Genomic DNA, 20,206 nt, shown 5'->3' with positions numbered 1-20,206 from the left:
GGGTGCTTTTTTAAAAAAAATTTATTTTTTTGAGGGGGGGGTAATTTTTATTTGCATGGTGCTTCTCTCATGCCTTGATTTGATTAATTACCTGTCTGGTTTCCCACAGCTGGAGTGTGTGATGCAGCTGGTGCAGGCAGGTTGTGGAGTTGAATGCTTCGACGTCCCGCTTCGCGCAGACTCCGGCTCATATCGCAGCGTTCGGTGGACACCCACAGTGCCTGATGTGGCTCTTGCAGGCCGGTGCGGACCTTAACAGGCAGGTGGGTCACCTGTAAACCCACGCCCATCTCACGGAGTCAAAGCACAGTTGTCCGTCATTCCTTTCATGACTTGTTATGGACAAAACACTGCAATGTAATCAGTGTTATGTTGCAAACTGAAAGTTCCAAAGGAGCATGAGCAATAAAAAAAAAAAGGAATAATAATAATAATTATTATTATTATATTCTCTTACTGCTTTTACCTGAGAATGGAGTTTGATAAAGATGTTTGATAATTTTGCTGGGGTTAAACCTTGCATTTTGTTGGAATCTGAGCATTTAAAAAAACCTGCATGATGCGTTTTGTTATTGAAGGACAAATAAAGTAATAAATGCAGATGCTTTTATGAAACAGACTTTTTTTTTGGGGGGGGGTGTTAAAGGAACATTTCGGCCTAAAATACCTTTTGCACCAGATTTATAATATTTAGACCAGTCGAATTCTCTTTCAACTGATAACCACAGTGTGATAAATAACAATTAGATTAGATTCCCCCCCCCCCCCCCGCCTCAATTCTTTTGTGTGTGTGTGTATGTATGTGTGTATATATATATAATATATATATATATATATATATACACACACACACACTCACTGGCCACTTTTAATAGGAACTTATTCTTGATTCTAAGGTTCCTGTTTTAAGAATTTCCTTCGGGATTAATAAAGTTTTGTGAGTTCATTCTGATGTTTGAAGTGAACATTAACTGAAGCTCTTGATTTGTATCTGCATGATTTGATGCATTGTGCTGCTGTCAAGGGATTGACTGATTAGAGAACTGCAGAAAACAGCAGGTGGATGAGTGTTCCTAATAAAGTGGCATATGTATATCTTGTATACATGTGTATGTGATTATATATATATATATATATATATATATATGTGTGTGTGTGTGTATATATATGGCGGCACGGTGGTGTAGTGGTTAGCGCTGTCGCCTCACAGCAAGAAGGGTCCTGGGTTCGAGCCCTGGGGCCGGCGAGGGCCTTTCTGTGTGGAGTTTGCATGTTCTCCCCGTGTCCGCGTGGGTTTCCTCCGGGGTGCTCCGGTTTCCCCCACAGTCCAAAGACATTGCAGGTTAGGTTAACTGGTGACACTAAATTGAGCGTAGGTTTGAGTGTGAATGGTCGTGTGTGTCTATCACACATGCAAACTCCTCACCTTTCGGCGAAATTCGCCGTTTTGGGTCCCAAAATAGGTCACTTGTGTGAATCGTGTAGATCCGAAGAGTTTTTTTTGGGGGGGGGGGTAGGTAGCAGCTACAACGCTATTGTTGCCAAACATTTCACTTACAAGGTTACAGCCAATCAAGATAAACAGTTACTAACACGCTTCTTTTCCATTGGAGTTCTGATCAGCTGGTGCACAACCCACTGCTGGTTGCCAGTCCTCGCTTACGAATATTCCACAGATTCAGACCCGCAAAGTCTCCTTTTTATAGAGAGATCTGGCAACCTCATCTCGCGACTGAATCTGAATACCAATGGAAACAGTTTTCCAGCGTGCTCGGGGTGAATAACCATGGGCGGATCTACCGGGGTGGCATATGCCACTCTAAAAGAAAGCCTTGCCACCCCTGCTGCTACCCCAGTTGACAGCGACGAATTCAAAGAAAAATTACGGCCAATTTGACATTTACGTGCGGCGAATTTTCAATGTCCGACTGCGGCGAATGCAGCACGAGATAACGCCAGAGATTGGTTGTTTTGGAAAATTGAGAGGCGCGAAGCGAGGGAGCCAGGAGTCGCGAGGAAAGGAGACACGGGAGGAAAGGGGTAAAAGCTGATTAACTATCTATCAAAAAATGAAATTATAATGAATGAACAGTGCTAGCATAGTTGCGATGCTGATTTTGAGAGGATAAAAATCAGGTTGGAGAAGGTTATTTAGCTAACTATACATGTAAGGCAAAAAAAAAAGTGTGTTTCCGGTAACCCGACCGATCGAGAATTTCCGCGTCGAAATTGCCGACCGTAAAGTTTTTATACAAATTTCCCTCGATATTTTAGTGTAAGGCAGCGTTAGTCATAATTTTTTGTTTCAACGCATTCAAGTTGTGAAAGAAACGATAAAAAGTAAAATGTTTTGCCACTTCTATCAGCCCTCCTGGCTTGTAATGCAAATTGCTTCCTCTTCAGTATACAAGTGCACTTCCATGGCAGGGAAAAACACTACATTTTGCCGCCTATGTAGTCCCCTATTTATACAAATAGGAGTCATTCAGGATTCAGCCATGTTTTTGCTCCGTGTTTTTGCTCGACCCAAGTTCTACAGTAGGCGAGGCGAGGCCGTCTGCTTTTAATGGAAGTAGCCTAGCCTAGGACGTTCAACCATATTTTCACGTTATTTCTTGATAAGGTGTTTTCACATTATCACATGGAAATATCATGAAATTACGTGTTATTACATGATAAATATATTGTAAAAACGTGATAACTCTGTTAACAATATCTTTTCACGTAATTACTTGAGTCTAAGCCAATTTTTTTTTTTTTTTGAGTGTGGCAGCAATACGCTTCCGCAGATCATAACTCGAACTCTTGCGATATTTTTTTTATTCGTTTAAAGATTTAAAACACTTATTTTATTATGATGTGTGGTATAAAGGATTCTGTGCCAAAATACTATTTTGTAAGATGTTTACTTGTGTTAATTTTTTCGAACAAAATAAAACAAATTAAGAAAAAAAAATTTCCTACCTACCGACCTTATTTTAGTATTTCATGTTACCTGAAACACACTTTTTTTTTTTTGGCCTAATGTTAGCTAGGTCTGACATTAGTTTTGTGTAAAGTCGGCCACAAAAGTTAATATTGATTCACCGTCTGTCAAGGAAAACATTGCTATTGGCTGAAGCTTATGATTCAAATATTGAGGATCTTAAACATGAGTTACATCAGACGAGGAGAGTACTAGACAGAAAAAAGGGGGAACAGGAGAGTCCTACCACTCTCATGGAGTTCACTGTTTTTGGACCCATACCAAGATGATGATGATGATTTTTTTTTTTTTAGTTGTTCAGGTTGTGTAAAATAGCGGTTGTCTTGCCTGTGAGCAGTGCATCCTGTGAACGAAGTTTTTCATCTCTCAGGCTCATAAAGACTTATTTGCGGTTGACTATGACAGAAAAGAGACTATCAAGTTTGGCTGTACTCAGCATTGAATCAAAGCGCACAAAAGCATTAGATCTTGATAAATTTGTGAAGCGTTTTGCTGAGCAACATGGAAATCGCCGCATTCAGCTGTTGTAGGCATGACAAGTTCATGTTCTGCTCACTGGTGAGCCTTTACAAAGCGTGAGGAAAAAAACTATAAAATGTGACACTGGTGTAAATGGTTTAAATCATGCTGAACTTGAAGCAGTGTTGTTATTGTTGTTTTTTAGTGTCTGTTCTTTTGCATATACAGTATAAAACTGTCCAGAAACGGTATAGACCTCATCTGAGAATGTGTGTTCTTCGTGAACAATAAAGGCATGAGATTAAGTTTATCTGTATGAGTTTGTAAATGGCAGTCTGTGCCCTTTTGTAGTGTGTACATACTATTTGTCGTCAAACTGTGATTAAATTCAGTATATATACATGTCTGTAATATGTATTTTTGTAACGTAGACTACGAAATGTACTTTTGCGCGCGTGCCGTGTCCCCGTGCATCCTTCTCACCTTTTTCACCCCTGACCAGTTTGCATGCCTGGTCTATGTGTCAGCCCTGTGATGACCTGGCGACTTGTCCAGGGTGTACCCCGCCTTTCGCCCGTAGTCAGGCTGGGATAGGCTCCAGCTTGCCTGCGACCCTGTAGAAGGATAAAGCGGCTAGAGAATCCATATTATGTCAAGAACCACTCAACTAAGTAAAGAGAAATAAATCAGTCATTACTTTGACATGAAGTGTCTTTTAGTTAATTAAAATAAAGAAAAACCATCGACTTTGAAGGTGTTTCCAAACTTTTGACTGGTACTGTGTGTGTGTGTGTGTATATATGTATATATATGTGTGTGTGTGTGTGTGTGTGTGTAAATAAATTTAAAAAAAAAAGTTGGGATGCTGTGTAAACTGTAAATAAAAACAGAATATGATGATTTGCATATCATATAAACCCTATCTTTCATTGAAAATCGTAGAAAGTTGATGTCAAATGTTCAAACTGAGATTTTGTTTTTTGAAAATTATATGTTCACTTTGTCAGCAACACATTTCAGAAAAGTTGGGACAGGGCAACAAAAGACTGAAAAAGTTGTGTAATGCTAATTTTTTTTTTTTTTAAATAAATTTGGTTAATTGGCAACAGGTTAGTAAGATGATTGGGTCAAAAAAGAGCATCCCAGAGAGGCGGAGTCTCTCAGAAGTAAAGATGGGGAGGGGTTCACCACTCTGTGAAAGACTGCATGGGCAAACAGCGCAACAATTTAAGAATAATGTTCCTCAATGTAAAATTGCAAAGAATTTGGGGATCACATCATCTATGGTACATAATATCATTAAAAGATTCAGAGAATCGGGGAAATCTCCATATGCAAGAGACAAGGCTGAAAACTGACATTGGATGCCTGTGATCTTCAGGTCCTCAGGAGAGACTGCATTAAAAGCAGACACGTGTCTGTAGTGGAAATCACTGTATGGGCTCAGGAACATTTCAGAAAACCATCGTCTGTGAAAACACTTCATTACTGCATCCACAAATGCAAGTTAAAATCAGATATAAACAATATTCAGAAACCCCGCCCCCTTCTCTGGGCCCGAGCTCTTTAACGATGGACTGCGGCAAAGTGGAAAATTGTCCCGAGGTCTGGCAAATCAAAAGTAGAAATTCTTTTTAGAAATCATGGACACCACGTCCTTCAGGCTAAAGAGGAAGGGGGGGGCATCCAGCTTGTTAGCAGTGCACAGTTCAAAAGTCAGCATCTGTGATGGTATGAGGGGGCATTAGTGCACATGACCTGGGTAGCTTGTACATCTGGGAAGGCATCGTTAATGCTGAATGATATAAACATGTTTCAGAGCAATATGCTGCCATCCAGACAAAATCTTTTTCAGGGAAGGCCTTCCTTCTTTCAGCAAGACAACGCCAAACCGCTTTCTGCACATAACAGCATGTCTCCGTAATAAGAGTCCAGGTGCAAAACTGGCCTGCCTGCAGTCCAGACCTGTCTCCCATTTGAAACATTTGGTGTATTATGAAGCGCAAAATATGACAAAGGAGACCCCGAACTGTTGAGCAATTGAAATTGTATATCAGGCAAGAATGGGATGACACTTTCTCTTTCAAAACTACAGAAGTTGCTCTCCTCAGTCCCCAAATGTTTAGTGTGTTGTTAAAAGTAAAGGTGATGCAACACAGTAGTAAACATGCCCCTGGCCCAGCTTTTCTGAAATGTGTTGCTGACATCAAATTCAAAATGAGCATATATTTTTCACAAAACAATAAAATTTCTCAGTTTCAACATTTGATATGTTGCCTTTGTACTATTTTCAATGAAATATAGGGTTTCCATGATTTGCAAATTATCACGTTCTGTTTTCATTTACAGTTTACACAATGTCCCAGTGTTTTTGGAATTGTGTGTGTAAATAATTTTCCAAGATGGTGCCGCGGACGGTTGCCTTGGTACTTCGCTCGCTCGTACTTTCTATGTTTTTTTTGTGTGTTGTGTTTCTTGCGCTTCTTCTCTGTTCACATACTTCAGAGAAGAACTCATAAACATTGGAATAACCACCAGTAAAGTTTTTTCATCGATCCGGAAAGTTTTCCAGAGCTACTTGTTGGAGGAGCAGCAGCTCTCTATGGTCTCTGCCGAGGACACCGGGGAATGCGAGCTGGTGCGCTCGTCAGGCTGAGGCAGCGGGGGTTTCGCACTGCGCTCCCGTCTATTCACCTGGCTAACGTCTGCTCTCTGGCCAACAAGATGGACGAACTGCTGCTCCTCAACACAATCAACACGGATTTTAACAGATCTGCTGCCTTGTGCTTCACCGAAACCTGGCTCGGTGAGCACATCCCGGACACTTCTCTCCACCTGCCTGGATTTCACCTTCACCGAGCGGACCGCGAAACGGAGCTCACGGGGAAAACGAAGGGAGGCGGAGTCTGCTTTTACATTAACGAAGGTTTTCACGGTTCTAAACAAATCATGCAGTCCTCATCTGGAGACATTATTCATAAACAGCAAACCGTTTTATGCTCCGCGAGAGTTTTCCTCATTTATTCCGGTTGGAGTCTACATCCCTCCTCAGGCTTGTGTTACTTAGGCATTACAACACCTGGCTGACCAGATAAACGACATGGAGAAAAAATACCTGGACTCTTTGCTCATTGTTTTGGGGACTTTAACAGAGCAAATCTCAGCCACGAACTGTCAAAATATAAACAGCACATTAAGTGTCCCACCAGGGACACTAATACTCTGGACCATTGTTACACTGTTTTAAAGGACTCGTACCACTCTGTCCCCTGTGCAGCCTTGGGACTATCTGATCACTGCATTGTTCATCTTATCTCGACTTACAGGCAGAAGCTGAAATCTGCTAAGCCTGTAGTCAAGATGGTGAGGAGATGGTCCGATGAGGCCAAAGTGGAATTACAAGCCTGCTTTGACTGCACTGATTGGAGTGTTTTTGAGGCTGCAGCTTCAGACCTGCATGAACTGTGACATCTTGCATCAGTTTTTGTGAGGATATGTGTGTGCCCACCAAGACCTTCCGCACATACAACAACAAACAACCCTGGTTCACCGCAAAACTCAGGCAGCTTCACCAGGCCAAGGAGGAGGCCTACAGAAGTGGGGACAGAGTCCTGTACAAACAGGCCAGAAACACACTGATGAAAGAGGTGAAAGCAGCTAAGAGGAGTGTAGTGATCCCCGATGTGGGTGGAGCACAGAAGCACGGCAGGCGAGAGTTCGTGTTTACACACGCACTTTATTGAGCTTTTCAGCTTGCTTGCTTTGTTTCTTTTACTCACTCACTCACTCACTCACTCAAGTGTTGTGGTCGGGGAGCGCCCTTCTTCTCTCCTCTCGCCCTCCCTTTATACTCCATCCCTGCAACACACACACACACACACACACACACACACACACACACACACACACACACACAAATTGACATCAGGTGTAATGACCTAGCCACTTACCTTCCCTGACCCCGCCCTCCATTCACAGACTGCTGCTTGGCCACGCCCCTGCTGCCACATACCCCCACCGCCCGACTCAGGCCGGGGAGCCGTCCGGCCTGAAGCTGACTCCCCCCCCCCCCCCCCGGATGGGACAGGAAGTCTGCCACCACCATTTGTGCCCCCGGCCTGTGGATCACCTCGAACTTAAACGGCTGGAGAGCGAGATACCAACGGCTGATCCGCGCATTGGCATCCTTCATGCGGTGGAGCCACTGGAGGGGTGCGTGGTCTGAACAGAGAGTGAAAGGGCGCCCCAGCAGGTAGTATCGGAGGGCGAGGACCGCCCACTTGATGGCGAGACACTCCTTTTCAATTGTGCTGTACTTGCTTTTGCGCATCGACAGCTTTTGGCTGATGTACAGCACCGGGCGCTCCTCACCCTCCACCTCCTGGGACAAAACGTCCCCCAGCCCCCTGTCCGATGCATCAGTCTGCAAAATAAAGGGGAGAGAGAAGTCAGGGGAGTGTAAAAGTGGCCCCCCACACAGTGCAGCTTTTACCTCTGAGAAGGCCTGTTGGCATTGCTCTGTCCACTGGACCGGATCTGGAGCCCCCTTTTTAGTGAGGTCGGTTAGCGGGCTGGTGACGTCCGAATAGTTAGGTATAAACCTACGATAATAACCAGCCAGCCCCAAGTGTCCAGCCATGGGATTAAAGTGAGCCGCATGGAATACGAGTTCCCTACGGCTCTTTGGGATTAACAACTGGGTTACTCATTCCTTGGTTTGAGTGTCCTGTGTCACTTGGTACAATCTATCTTTAATAATGGCAAAATAGGGGAAGGTTGGTGCCATGCTTGGCTGGAGAGTTTGACCATCGATTACTCTCACTTGGTCAAACACATGCCGCAGAGTTTCGTCTCGTGACTGCTCTAACGGGAAATCCCCAAGAGGATCCCCGAGAGAGGGAGGAGGAGCGGGGTGCTCCTCACTCTGATGTGGTGTTGACACAGACAGCTCTGTGACAGCTTTTCCAGCCAATGCCACACCAGGATCTTCCCATGACCTACTCGGGCAGGACCCACTGCGTGTTAAATACTCCCATTTAATTCTTTAAATCCCAGCCAATCAGTACCCAAGATCAACGAGTGGGTAAGACGAGGATTAACCGCCGCCTTCATTTTATGCGTTTGGCCCCGGAATGGAATATGGACAGACACTAGAGGGTAATGGTGAACATCCCCGTGCACACACAACACTTTCACCGCTTGTGCTCCCCCCAGTGCCTCACCTTGCACCAGGCGTTGGTAAATTGAGGTCTGATTGCAACCGGAATCCACCAAAGCGCGATATGTATCCCCTTGAATACTCACCGGTACGCGATACGTTCCGGCCCGATCGGGGGCGGTTTCTGGCGCGTCTGGGATCCGGATGACAGCCCCCACCTCCCTTGTGGGGCTCTGGTTCTGGAGACGCTCCGATTCCCCGCCGCGCCAGCACACCGGCCCAGGCTTTCCCTCTGCACTGGTGTTACGGGTGTCACTCATCTGAGGGGGAGACAAAACAGACACAGAAGAGGGAGATGGGAGGACAACACGGGTGCGACGGGCCGGCTGGGGAAGAGCCAGCCGCCTTCGTGGCAGGGGAACGGGGTGGAGAGGGGGACCAGAGACAGGAGAGAGAGAAGAGAAGCGAGGGGTGACGCCTCGTCTGCCTGCCGTCAGAGCCGCCTCCAGATGGTCCTCCGCCAGCTCGATAGCTCGTTCCAGCGACGCCGGGTGGTGACACTGGACCCATTCCGCCATTTCTTCCGGAAGTTGAGAGATAAACTGCTCCAGTGCCACCAGATCGATGATCTCCTCGGCGTCGCGGTCTTCCGCCCTCAGCCACCGCTGGCAGGCGTTCCGGAGTTGCTGGCCGAATGCAAACGGCCGGCCGACCTCCTCCAGTGTCAGCGTCCGGAAGCGCTGACGGTGTTGCTCCGGGGAGCGGCCGAGCCTCTGCAGGATGGCTTTCCTCAGGTCCGCGTAGACCAGCCGGCTGTCAGCAGGGAGCTGCTGCGCTGCGAGCTGCACCTCGCCAGTTAGGAGCAGGAGGAGGTGCGCTGCTCCAGCGGCCACCCCCACGCCTCGGCTGTTTGCTCAAAGACAGCGAGGAACACTTCCTGATCATCTTGCGGTCCCATTTTCGTGAGGGTGGCGGCAGCGGTGGCCGGCGGCCCTGCTGACGTGAGCAGGTGCCGGAACGCCTGGTGATCTTCCTGCTGGGCCAGCATCAAGGCTTCGAAGTGCTGCCGCTGCTCCTTCCGGAGGGTGATCAGCTCTTGATGCTGGTTCTGCTGGGCGGTAGCGAGGGCAAGGATGAGCTCTTTGAACAGGGAGGACTCCATGGGGTGGTTCCCTTCTGTGCTCCCGGGTTTCAGCACCACTGTAGTGATCCCCGATGTGGGTGGAGCACAGAAGCACAGCAGGCGAGAGTTCGTGTTTACAAACGCGCTTTATTGAGCTTTTCAGCTTGCTTGCTTGCTTGCTTGCTTTCTTTTTCTTTTACACACACAAGTGTTGCGGTCAGGGAGCGCCCTTCTTCTCTCCTCTCCCCCTCCCTTTATACTCCATCCCTGCAAAACACACACACACACACACACACACACACAAATTGACATCAGGTGTAATGACCTAGCTGCTTACCTTCCCCGACCCCGCCCTCCATTCACAGACTGCTGCTTGGCCACACCCCCGCTGCCACAAGGAGCTACGTTGAAAGGATCAAAAACAGCCTTTCAGCCAATGATCCGGCATCAGTGTGGATAGGCCTGAAGAATATCACCAACTACAGGAGACCATCCCCCAACACTGCAATGAACCATCAACTGGCTGACGAGTTGAATGTGTTCTACTGCAGATTTGACACATTCACACCTCTTTCCCCTTAAGACATTAAAGACCCATTTACACCCCCTGCTATTCTGCCTCCTCTCGCCTCTGACCCCACACCAGCACTCAAGATCTGTGAAGAGGATGTTTGTCAGCTTTTTCGCAGACAGAAGATCAGGAAGGCACCCGGCCCAGACGGTGTCACCCTCCTGTCTGAAGGTCTGTGCTGATCAGCTGGCCCCCATCTTCACCCAGATCTTCAATAGATCCCTGGAGCTGTGTGAAGTCCCCTCATGCTTCAAACGCTCCACAATAATCCTGGTTCCCAAGAAAACCACCATCACAGGACTGAATGACTACAGGTCTGTAGCCCTCACATCTGTAGTCATGAAGTCCTTCGAGAGACTGGTGTTGTCACACCTGAAGGACATCACAGACCCCCTGCTGGACCCCCTGCAGTTTGCCTACCGGGCAAACAGATCAGCGGATAATGCAATCAATATGGGACTGCACTACATCCTGCAACACCTTGACTCTGCAGGGACGTACGCCAGGATCCTGTTTGTGGACTTCAGTTCGGCGTTCAACACCATCGTTCCAGACATCCACCACACCAAGCTCACCCAGCTCACTGTGCCCTCCTCCACCTGTCAGTGGATTATAAACTTCCTGACTGACAGGAAGCAGCAGGTGAGGCTGGGGAGCATCACATCCAGCACTCGGACTATCAGCACTGGTGCCCCCCCCCCCCCCCCCCCCCCCCCCCCCGGGGTGTGTGCTCTCCCCACTGCTGTTTTCCCTTTACACCAACGACTGCACCTCAAGAGACCCATCTGTTAAACTCCTGAAATTTGCAGATGACACAACGGTCATCGGCCTCATCCGAGACGGTGACGAGTCTGCATACAGACGGGAGGTTGAACGGCTGGTTTGTTGGTGCGGTCAGAACAATCTGGAGCTGAACAATGACCATTTAAGAGCGAGCAAAATTTCACAGATTTTATGAAATTGAAAGGCTGTCCGGTTTTAAATATCGGAGGTCAATCCATTTCTCAGTCTGTCGTTCTGTCTCTATTTGTCATTCTCTTGTGCTCTCTCTCTTCCTCCCTCAGGACTATGTTGGAGAAACCCCCATTCACAAGGCAGCGCGTGCGGGTAGTGTCGAGTGTATTAACGCTCTCCTGATCCAAGGAGCGAAAGCTGAGTAAGTATAAATTCAAATGCACCACATTTCTTTTAATTTCTTTCTTTATTTTTTAAATTCTGTGCCCTCAGCATTCCTGAAAACGCTTCACTGGCACGTTTTATTCATTCAGGACTCTCGTCAAAAACACTTCAGTGTTCTCGTTTAACACCGTAAACTTATCTCCCAGTACACCGTGACAATCCAGGTGTATCTGTTATTTCCAGATGCTCTGGTATTTACTGGTACGTTCACACCAAAAGCGGCAAGTGTTTTAAAATCCGCTCTGGCTGCTTTGTTGACAACACTGTTGAAGTTCGTGGATGCTCTGTGATGTAGATGAAACGGGCAGATACAAGTTCGCTCAGAATGCTTCATCTTGCAGACTTTATTTAAAATGGATGCAAAGCAAACACACGTTAGCCGGTATCTTTGTGCCGACTGACCATGAGTAGGATGCAAGTTAAGCTCATGAAATCTTTTAAATGTGATGGTAAAAAAATTGATAAATGAAGAAAAATAATGAACAATTATGATGCGTGTTTAGTAAGAAAATAAATTGAATACATAATTAAAAGCCATTTGTGTGGTGTCAGATTTCAAACAGGGACACATCATAAATAATGGGGAAACTGGTCACTGCAGCGATTTTCTCCTCTATTGTACCTCAGAACGATTTGAATGGAACCACAATTTTACATGACTGTGTTGTCTAGTATTCTTTAGAGCAGTGCACTTCTAAATTCTGATGGGTTGCTGCTGAACCATGCCGTAGCTCATTACCATGAAGTTGCCTGGACTTCAGCTTTATTCTGACACCTCCACCACCCAAGACGCGCCAACGGTCTCGCTGCCGAGAGCCGCCGGCTTACGCACAAAGTTAATGACTTCTGGTAGTTTTGATGCTCTCGTTGCGTTTGGTGTGAATGTCCAGTCTCTGATTACCTGACTTGTAAATTAGTTTGTGTACATTATTCTTGGAATACCTATATTGTTGTTGTTGTTATTATTATTATTATTATTACAACAAACATCTAGTTTATATACAGTACTGTGCAAAGGCCTTGGGCACCGTATTTATTTATTTATTTATTGTCCAAATTTAGTGAGAATTTTTTGACGTGCCTTATTGAGTCAGTACAAAAACACTTTAGATTTCCAAATTTTACTCTTACAACAAAATAGACTCAGTGAAATGTTCCAGAAAAATGTTTGTATGTCAGTAAAGAAAACAACAAAAAACTTGCCACATAATTCCTTTATAAACCTACACAAAGTGTACCTGAGCCTACTGACTTTAAACAAGTAAAGAGTCGGCACACTTCTATTATTTTTTTTTTAAATAGAAGCATTTAATTTTCAGTATTTTTGAAAACATCAGGGTTTTAACTAGATCAAAATATCAGTGTAGTGGCACCAGTCATAACGGCCGGGGGTTCAGGGGCCGCCTTAGGCCCCCAAAAGCTCAAGGGTTTCATGCTCGGAGATGCATTCTAGTGCATTTCCTGGCACTTGCAGGCCTCCCTGAGAGTCATTCTTTTTTTGGTAATATTAATGAGGAGAATTTTTTTTTTTTTTTGGCCAAAAGTTGCTGTGATTGAAGACTTATGCCGCTTTTCCACTACAAACACGGCTGAGTCGGGCTGAGCGGTGCTGTGCTGAGTCGGGCTGAGCGGGGCTGTTGGAGTTGCATTTCGACTACAACCGCGCTGAACCGTGCTGGCTGGAAGTGGGTGCACACATTGGGTGGAGTTAGCGAAAGTGGGTGGACGTCAGGTGATGTCGTTAAGCAGCGCAAACAGTGACATCAGTGATCTTTTAAGCGGTAGTCTCACGACCCGAATAGTAAACAATAAACATGGAGGACATGGAGTCGTTAGTGTTGCTGGTCTTGGTGCTGTGGCTTGTTGTCACCGACAACGCGGACAGATACTGGCAAGAGCGTATAGATGAGGCGAGGCGCATAAGGCTTCATAATTCTCGTAATTCGTAATTCTTCTCCTTCCGGGTTTACGGTGTTTACAGATCCCAGCGTGCTCGCGGGGCGTGTGGGGGCGTGTGAGGACACTCCTCCTCACCAATCAGTGCACAGGGGAGTGTCTGCTCATGCCCCCAGCCTCACTCGGCTCGCTTCAGCCCTACTCCAAAACGGTGCGAGTTTTAGGGGCTAAGCAGGGCTGAAGCGAGCTGAGTCGTGCTGGTTTTTGGTAGTCGAAACGTGAGCCGTGTCGGGCTGAAGTGAGCTGAAAAAGGGTAGTGGAAAAGGGCCATTATTCATCTATATTGGTGACATATTTATAGAATATGAATAAAACAACCAGTTGATGTTCAGCAAGTGTCAGCTTTATTTTCAGCTTCAGCCATTCAGTTACAGTACATGACGATCCAGATCTAACTCTGGGACTGGCACGGATTATATGCACGGGGGGGGGGGGGGTAAGCGCCTCTTAACACGGATGGCGCTTTACCGCAAACGCAGCATAAGGGCCCGGTCCCACAACACTTATAACTATACCTATAACTCTTGACTCTCCCTCTGCCTGAGTTTAGTTCCAGTCTGGAGCAGGAACACCACAACTATAATCCCCATTATAATATAATTCAGTCCTGACACTTGGAAATAAATGCATGCAACTTAGGAATAGTCGTGAAAGTTTTTTCCAAGTAGTAGCACATTATTCCGGGTCACACTGTACAGCTTGGACTCCAAAACAACCTATGCAGGTTGATAAAATACAGTGGTGCTTGAAAGTTTGTGAACCCTTTAGAATTTTCTATATTTCTGCATAAATATGACCCAAATCATCAGATTTTCACACAAGTCCTAAAAGTAGATAAAGAGAACCCAGTTAAACAAATAAGAAAAATATACTTGATCATTTATTTATTGAGGAAAATGATCCAATATTACAGATCTGTGAGTGGCAAAAGTATGTGAACCTCTAGGATTGGCAGTTAAATTGAAGGTGAAATTAGAGTCAGGTGTTTTCAATCAATAGGACGACAATCAGGTGTGAGTGGGCACCCTGTTTTATTTAAAGAACAGGGATCTATCAAAGTCTGATCTTCACAACACACGTTTGTGGAAGTGTATCATGGCACGAACAAAGGAGATTTCTTAGGACCTCAGAAAAAGCGTTGTTGATGCTCATCAGGCTGGAAAAGGTTACAAAACCATCTCTAAAGAGTTTGGACTCCACCAATCCACAGTCAGACAGCTTGTGTACACATGGAGGAAATTCAAGACCATTGTTACCCTCCCCAGGAGTGGTCGACCAATAAAGATCACTCCACGAGCAAGGCGTGTAATAGTCGGCGAGGTCACAAAGGACCCCAGGGTAACTTCTCAGCAACTGAAGGCCTCTCTCACATTTGGCTAATGTTAATGTTCATGAGTCCACCATCAGGAGAACACTGAGCAACAATGGTGTGCATGGCAGGGTTGCAAGGAGAAAGCCACTGCTCTCCAAAAAGAACATTGCTGCTTGTCTGCAGTTTGCTAAAGATCACGTGGACAAGCCAGAAGGCTATTGGAAAAATGTTTTGTGGATGGATGAGACCAAAATAGAACTTTTTGGTTTAAATGAGAAGCATTATGTTTGGAGAAAGGAAAACACTGCATTCCAGCATAAGAACCTTATCCCATCTGTGAAACATGGTGGTGGTAGTGTTATGGTTTGGGCCTGTTTTGCTGCATCTGGGCCAGGACGGCTTGCCATCATTGATGGAACAATGAATTCTGAATTATACCGGCGAATTCTAAAGGAAAATGTCAGGACATCTGTCCATGAACTGAGGCCCTGTCCACACGGCAACGGATTCAGGTGAATCTGATAAAATTTAACGTTTCGGCCTGGCGTCCACACGGCACCGGCGTTTTGGGTGCCCCAAAACGATATTTTTTGAGAACAGTTTCTAGAGTGGAAAAATCTGGCAACGGCGCCGTTGCGAAGTCGTCTGGATGAGTAGAACGGATTTGTTTACGATGACGTCACAACCACATGACTAGAACAAGCAGCACTCACTCATTCACGCCGGGTAGAAAAAGGGGTTTATGCGCATGCGTCCTACTTCTTCTGTTGTTCTGGTGTCTCCGATGGGACCGTCTTACAGCGCACGTAGAGGCGTGGCATGTGTATTGCATCGTTTTCAGCAAGTGTTGCGTTGCCATATGTACCTGATATTTTACTGATCCGGTGCCCATGTGGACGCGATTATTTATTTATTTATTTATTTATTTATTTTTACCCGCTAAAAAAAAAAATCTCGTTGTCGTGTGGATGTAGCCTGAATCTCAAGAGAAGGTGGGTCATGCAGCAAGACAACGACCCTAAGCACACAAGTCGTTTTACCAAAGAATGGTTAAAGAAGAATGAAGTTAATGTTTTGGAATGGCCAAGTCAAAGTCCTGACCTTAATCCAATGGAAATGTTGTGGAAGGACCTGAAGCGAGCAGTTCATGTGAGGAAACCCACCAACATCCCAGAGTTGAAGCTGTTCTGTATGGAGGAATGGGCTAAAATTCCTCCAAGCCGGTGTGCAGGACTGATCAACAGTTACCGCAAACGTTTAGTTGCAGTTATTGCTGCACAAGGGGGTCACACCAGATACTGAAAGCAAAGGTTCACATACTTTTGCCACTCACAGATCTGTAATATTGGATCATTTTCCTCAATAAATAAATGACCAAGTATAATATTTTTGTCTCATTTGTTTAACTGGGTTCTCTTTATCTACTTTTAGGACTTGTGTGAAAATCTGATGATTTGGGTCATATTTATGCAGAAATGTAGAAAATTCTAAAGGGTTCACAAACTTTCAAGCACGACTGTCGGTCTCGGACTCCAGAAATATAATTAAAAGAAAAAAGGATACAAAATACGGTGTGGTTACAGATTTTAATATGGCTGCATCATGGATGCTAATAATCTACGGATTGGTCATGGATGTTTCAGTATGTTACAGATTTCATATGGATGATGCATCACAGATGATAAATTTAAGAAGCCTAAAACAATTGAGTATTTGGACTGACGAAATTCATAATATCTTACCTGCATTTATATGTTTACTTTATTAATGTATTATTGTTTCACTGAAAGTCACATATCTGTGAAAAGATCTGTGCTTTGCATTTTTTTGTTTTTCGTAAATCCATATTCTGTGACTTCATGATGCAACAAAGATGCCCGGGGAAAAATAGCACATGCTCAGACAACGTCACATGTAAACAATGACCTGATTGGTCAGATGTTTTATTGGATCAGGTCCAGGTCTGGAAAAATCAATCCAGAAGCAATCTCTCCGATACAGATAAAGGAGGTAAACCGGATTAGTATGACCAGTGACCATCTCCACACAGAACTACTCGGGCAGCTAAACACTGGGCGCTTACGTGGACGGGGAGTGGAGTAAGTCTGCATATAGAACATTCGCGTGGTGGTGCACCGTTGCCACCGCGTGGGGATAACGAGAAACTTAAAAGACCACATTTTCAAGATTGACAAGTTTATTATTAGTGTAACGGCAACTTTTATGGGTGTGTCGACAATATTGTAGGCATAGCGGTAAGGAAACGCTGCGTATCGGCCCAATACGCTGAAAAGGCCTCGTTAGAACCCTGATCTTTCTTTATCAGCATTTCTTTGCATGTGATTAAGACTTTTGCACAGTGCTGTTTGTTGTTGTTATTATTACTACAAAAATAACCATCTGGTCTCTTACTTTATAATAAGTCTACTTTACATCCATTATTTTCTACAATAAATACCAGCTTGTTCGTAATACTACAGTCAAATTCTAGTGTAAATGCATTATATACACATTACAACAAACACCAAGTACAGAAAATATTTTTATACAGTTTGAATCAAACGTTTGTACACCCCTACTCATTCATAGGTGTTTCTGTATTGTGACTATTCTCTACACTGTAGAACAAAACTGAAGACATCAAATCTATGAAATATCTGGAACATGTATGGAATTTTCTGGTAAACAAAAATGTTTGATATTTTAGTTTCTTCAGCGTTTCCTGTGATGATGCTTTGCACACTATTGGCATTTTCTTAACCCGCTTCATGAGGTAGTCACCTGGAATGCTTCTCAATTAACAGGTGTGTCTCGTCAAAAGGTAATTAGTGGACGAGTTTCTCTCCTTCTTAATGTGTGAGATCAAACAGTAAATAAAAATACAGTTAAATAGGCAGATTCGACTAGGCCTGTCACGATAAATTTTGTTGGATGATATATTGTCTCAGGGCGGCACGGTGGTGTAGTGGTTAGCGCTGTCGCTCACAGCAAGAAGGTCCTGGGTTCGAGCCCCGGGGCCGGCGAGGGCCTTTCTGTGTGGAGTTTGCATGTTCTCCCCGTGTCCGCGTGGGTTTCCTCCGGGTGCTCCGGTTTCCCCCACAGTCCAAAGACATGCAGGTTAGGTTAACTGGTGACTCTAAATTGAGCGTAGGTGTGAATGTGAGTGTGAATGGTTGTCTGTGTCTATGTGTCAGCCCTGTGATGACCTGGCGACTTGTCCAGGGTGAACCCCGCCTTTCGCCCGTAGTCAGCTGGGATAGGATCCAGCTCGCCTGCTACCCTGTAGAAGGATAAAGCGGCTAGAGATAATGAGATGAGATGAGATATTGTCTCAGAAATTATTGCGATAAACGATATTGTTGACATCTTCAAGACAATTTTATGCCACTAGTAAAATAGTAACGATCATGCAAATACACCCTTTCAAAGAACAGTAAACTTTAAGTCAACTTATTCAACAGTGAAACATAAATATATAAATAACCTAAAGAAATAATACAAACAAAAACAATAAATAAAATACAATCTATGGCTCTTGAAAATTGCACTTAAGTAAATGTTAACTTGGCACAGGGTAATAAAAAGACATTCTTTTCTTCACAGGCAACATTCTGCCAATCCAGTTTCTCAAAGATTAGTACCCAGATCGACAAAAAGTGCAAAGTAACAATGTATTGCCAGCTGTCATTTGGATAAACGTAACAATTAGAATGAGAACCTACGCCCTTGCCTACATGTTTGGTGTTAACATTGGTAGGGACATAAACTCCATGCCAGCCCCCAGTGGCGCCAACTTCAGGCCAACATTAGAGGGTCACAATATTTTGCTCTGTTGTGTTCCACCAAAAGAGTATCCATCATCTCTCCAAAGTCCAGACTTTTAAAATTTGAAGTTCAGAACTGTAGTAATTCATGAATAATAATAATATGCAATTCATTTGATTAATTGCAAATCTTGCATGTGATGATTAACTCATTCTACCAATTTGCAAATGTGTTTACAAGCGAATAACGCACTGACTGTCAGGAGGGTGTATGTTCCTTTCCCTCATAAATGGAAATAAAACACATCCGGAGCCTTAAACACTGCATTCCATGAGGCTGGCAGGGGGAGTCGGCTCTCTTCTGTGAGATCTTTAACTGGTTTTAGAATGCCAGTTTAAGCTGATATGATTGATCTAACGGTAAAACAGGACGAGGGCTCGAGAACTTTTTTGACACGTTTGATATGATTTAATGTCTTTGTGACCTTAATGAACACCAGTTGTTGTCAGTATCAAGTTGGATTATTTACATGCCACACAAACTTAGAAAAAGTCATATTCGTATGTTGTCGTTTTTACACACTGAATACGAACTGTTGTTAACTGATTCATTTTACAAGCTAATCTAAGGCTACACCAATTTAATTAGTTGGTTCTCTGATTTTTTTCAGGAAAAATATGAAGCGAGCGAGCGAAATAAAATAAAAAAAATTGAACATCTACAATGCACAGAAAAAAAAAGATTTGACCGGGAGTAGGCTACTTCTGATGGCTAAATACTTTGAATGATTTTTTTGTTTGCCCCTCACATCAATCAGTGAAAAATATAAATCAAACCCACCTCCACAGAGTTGTTGTCCAAGTTGGCACATCGCAGGGTAACAAGCTCACGGCAGCTTGAGTACACCTGTGCAAAGTTTTCCCCCTCTTGAATTTCGACACACCTGTCAAAGATTTTATGCTTCTGTTCGCTGAATATCCTAACAATCACAAACACAGGCTTTGCAGGATTCCCCTCCACAGGCATGTTGCTTCCACAAGTCTTTATCTAAAGTGAAAGGAGTGATTTGATTGGTTTTTGATGTCACGTGACCTCAACCTGCAGTCTTCAGTATTTTAAACCATCAGCCACGATGTTTTTCTGTTGGTGGAAGTTTGATTTCGATTTTTTTTTTCATTTTGCATTTTCTTCAAGCGGCGATTCTGAGAACCAACTAATCGAATTGGTGTGGCCTAACGCTATGTTCTTCAAGGACAGTTTGCTAGCTAGCAGCCGGTCACTGCACTGCAACCGCACTTGCTAATTGACACGGTAGCCAGACATGCTTGCTGTTTTTGTGACCACGCCCCCAGAGGGAATATTCATGAGCGAATTTTGCGTGGTGTTTCGCCAGGTGGAAACCTACAGTAACCATTTGTGTACTGCGCACAGAGCGAGGTGTGGGTTTTTTTTTTTTTCCTTCTTCAATCAGAAATATTGGTAGGGACCCGTCCATACCCAGTTCTACGCCTGTGGTCTGTACAACGGAGCAACGTGTTGTCTTTTCCCATTCAGTGGATACCCTGGCTGGATAACTGTTGCATGCTGGGAGGCCCCGCCTCTGATAGAGAGCTGCGTGAGACGACAGAAAACAGTGCGGTGTTTTATTCAGTCAGTGGGTCAAACTAATACTATGGCGACTTCCCTATGTAGATGTT

General features: G+C 44.5%; 1 protein-coding gene across 1 annotated transcript in view; it reads left to right on the top strand.

Moving 5' to 3' along the window:
* The window catches only part of LOC132892097 (ankyrin repeat domain-containing protein 10-like), a 44,871-nt gene that overhangs the window by 3,874 nt on the left and 20,791 nt on the right, over positions 1–20,206 (top strand). The window contains 3 exon segments of the mRNA XM_060930492.1: positions 110–151; positions 153–263; positions 11,362–11,453. Of these exon segments, the coding sequence (XP_060786475.1) occupies positions 110–151; positions 153–263; positions 11,362–11,453 (245 nt within the window).

Source organism: Neoarius graeffei, chromosome 9 (assembly GCF_027579695.1).
Source record: "Neoarius graeffei isolate fNeoGra1 chromosome 9, fNeoGra1.pri, whole genome shotgun sequence".
Lineage (NCBI taxonomy): Eukaryota > Metazoa > Chordata > Actinopteri > Siluriformes > Ariidae > Neoarius > Neoarius graeffei.
This window is presented reverse-complemented; position numbering and strand designations above follow the sequence as displayed.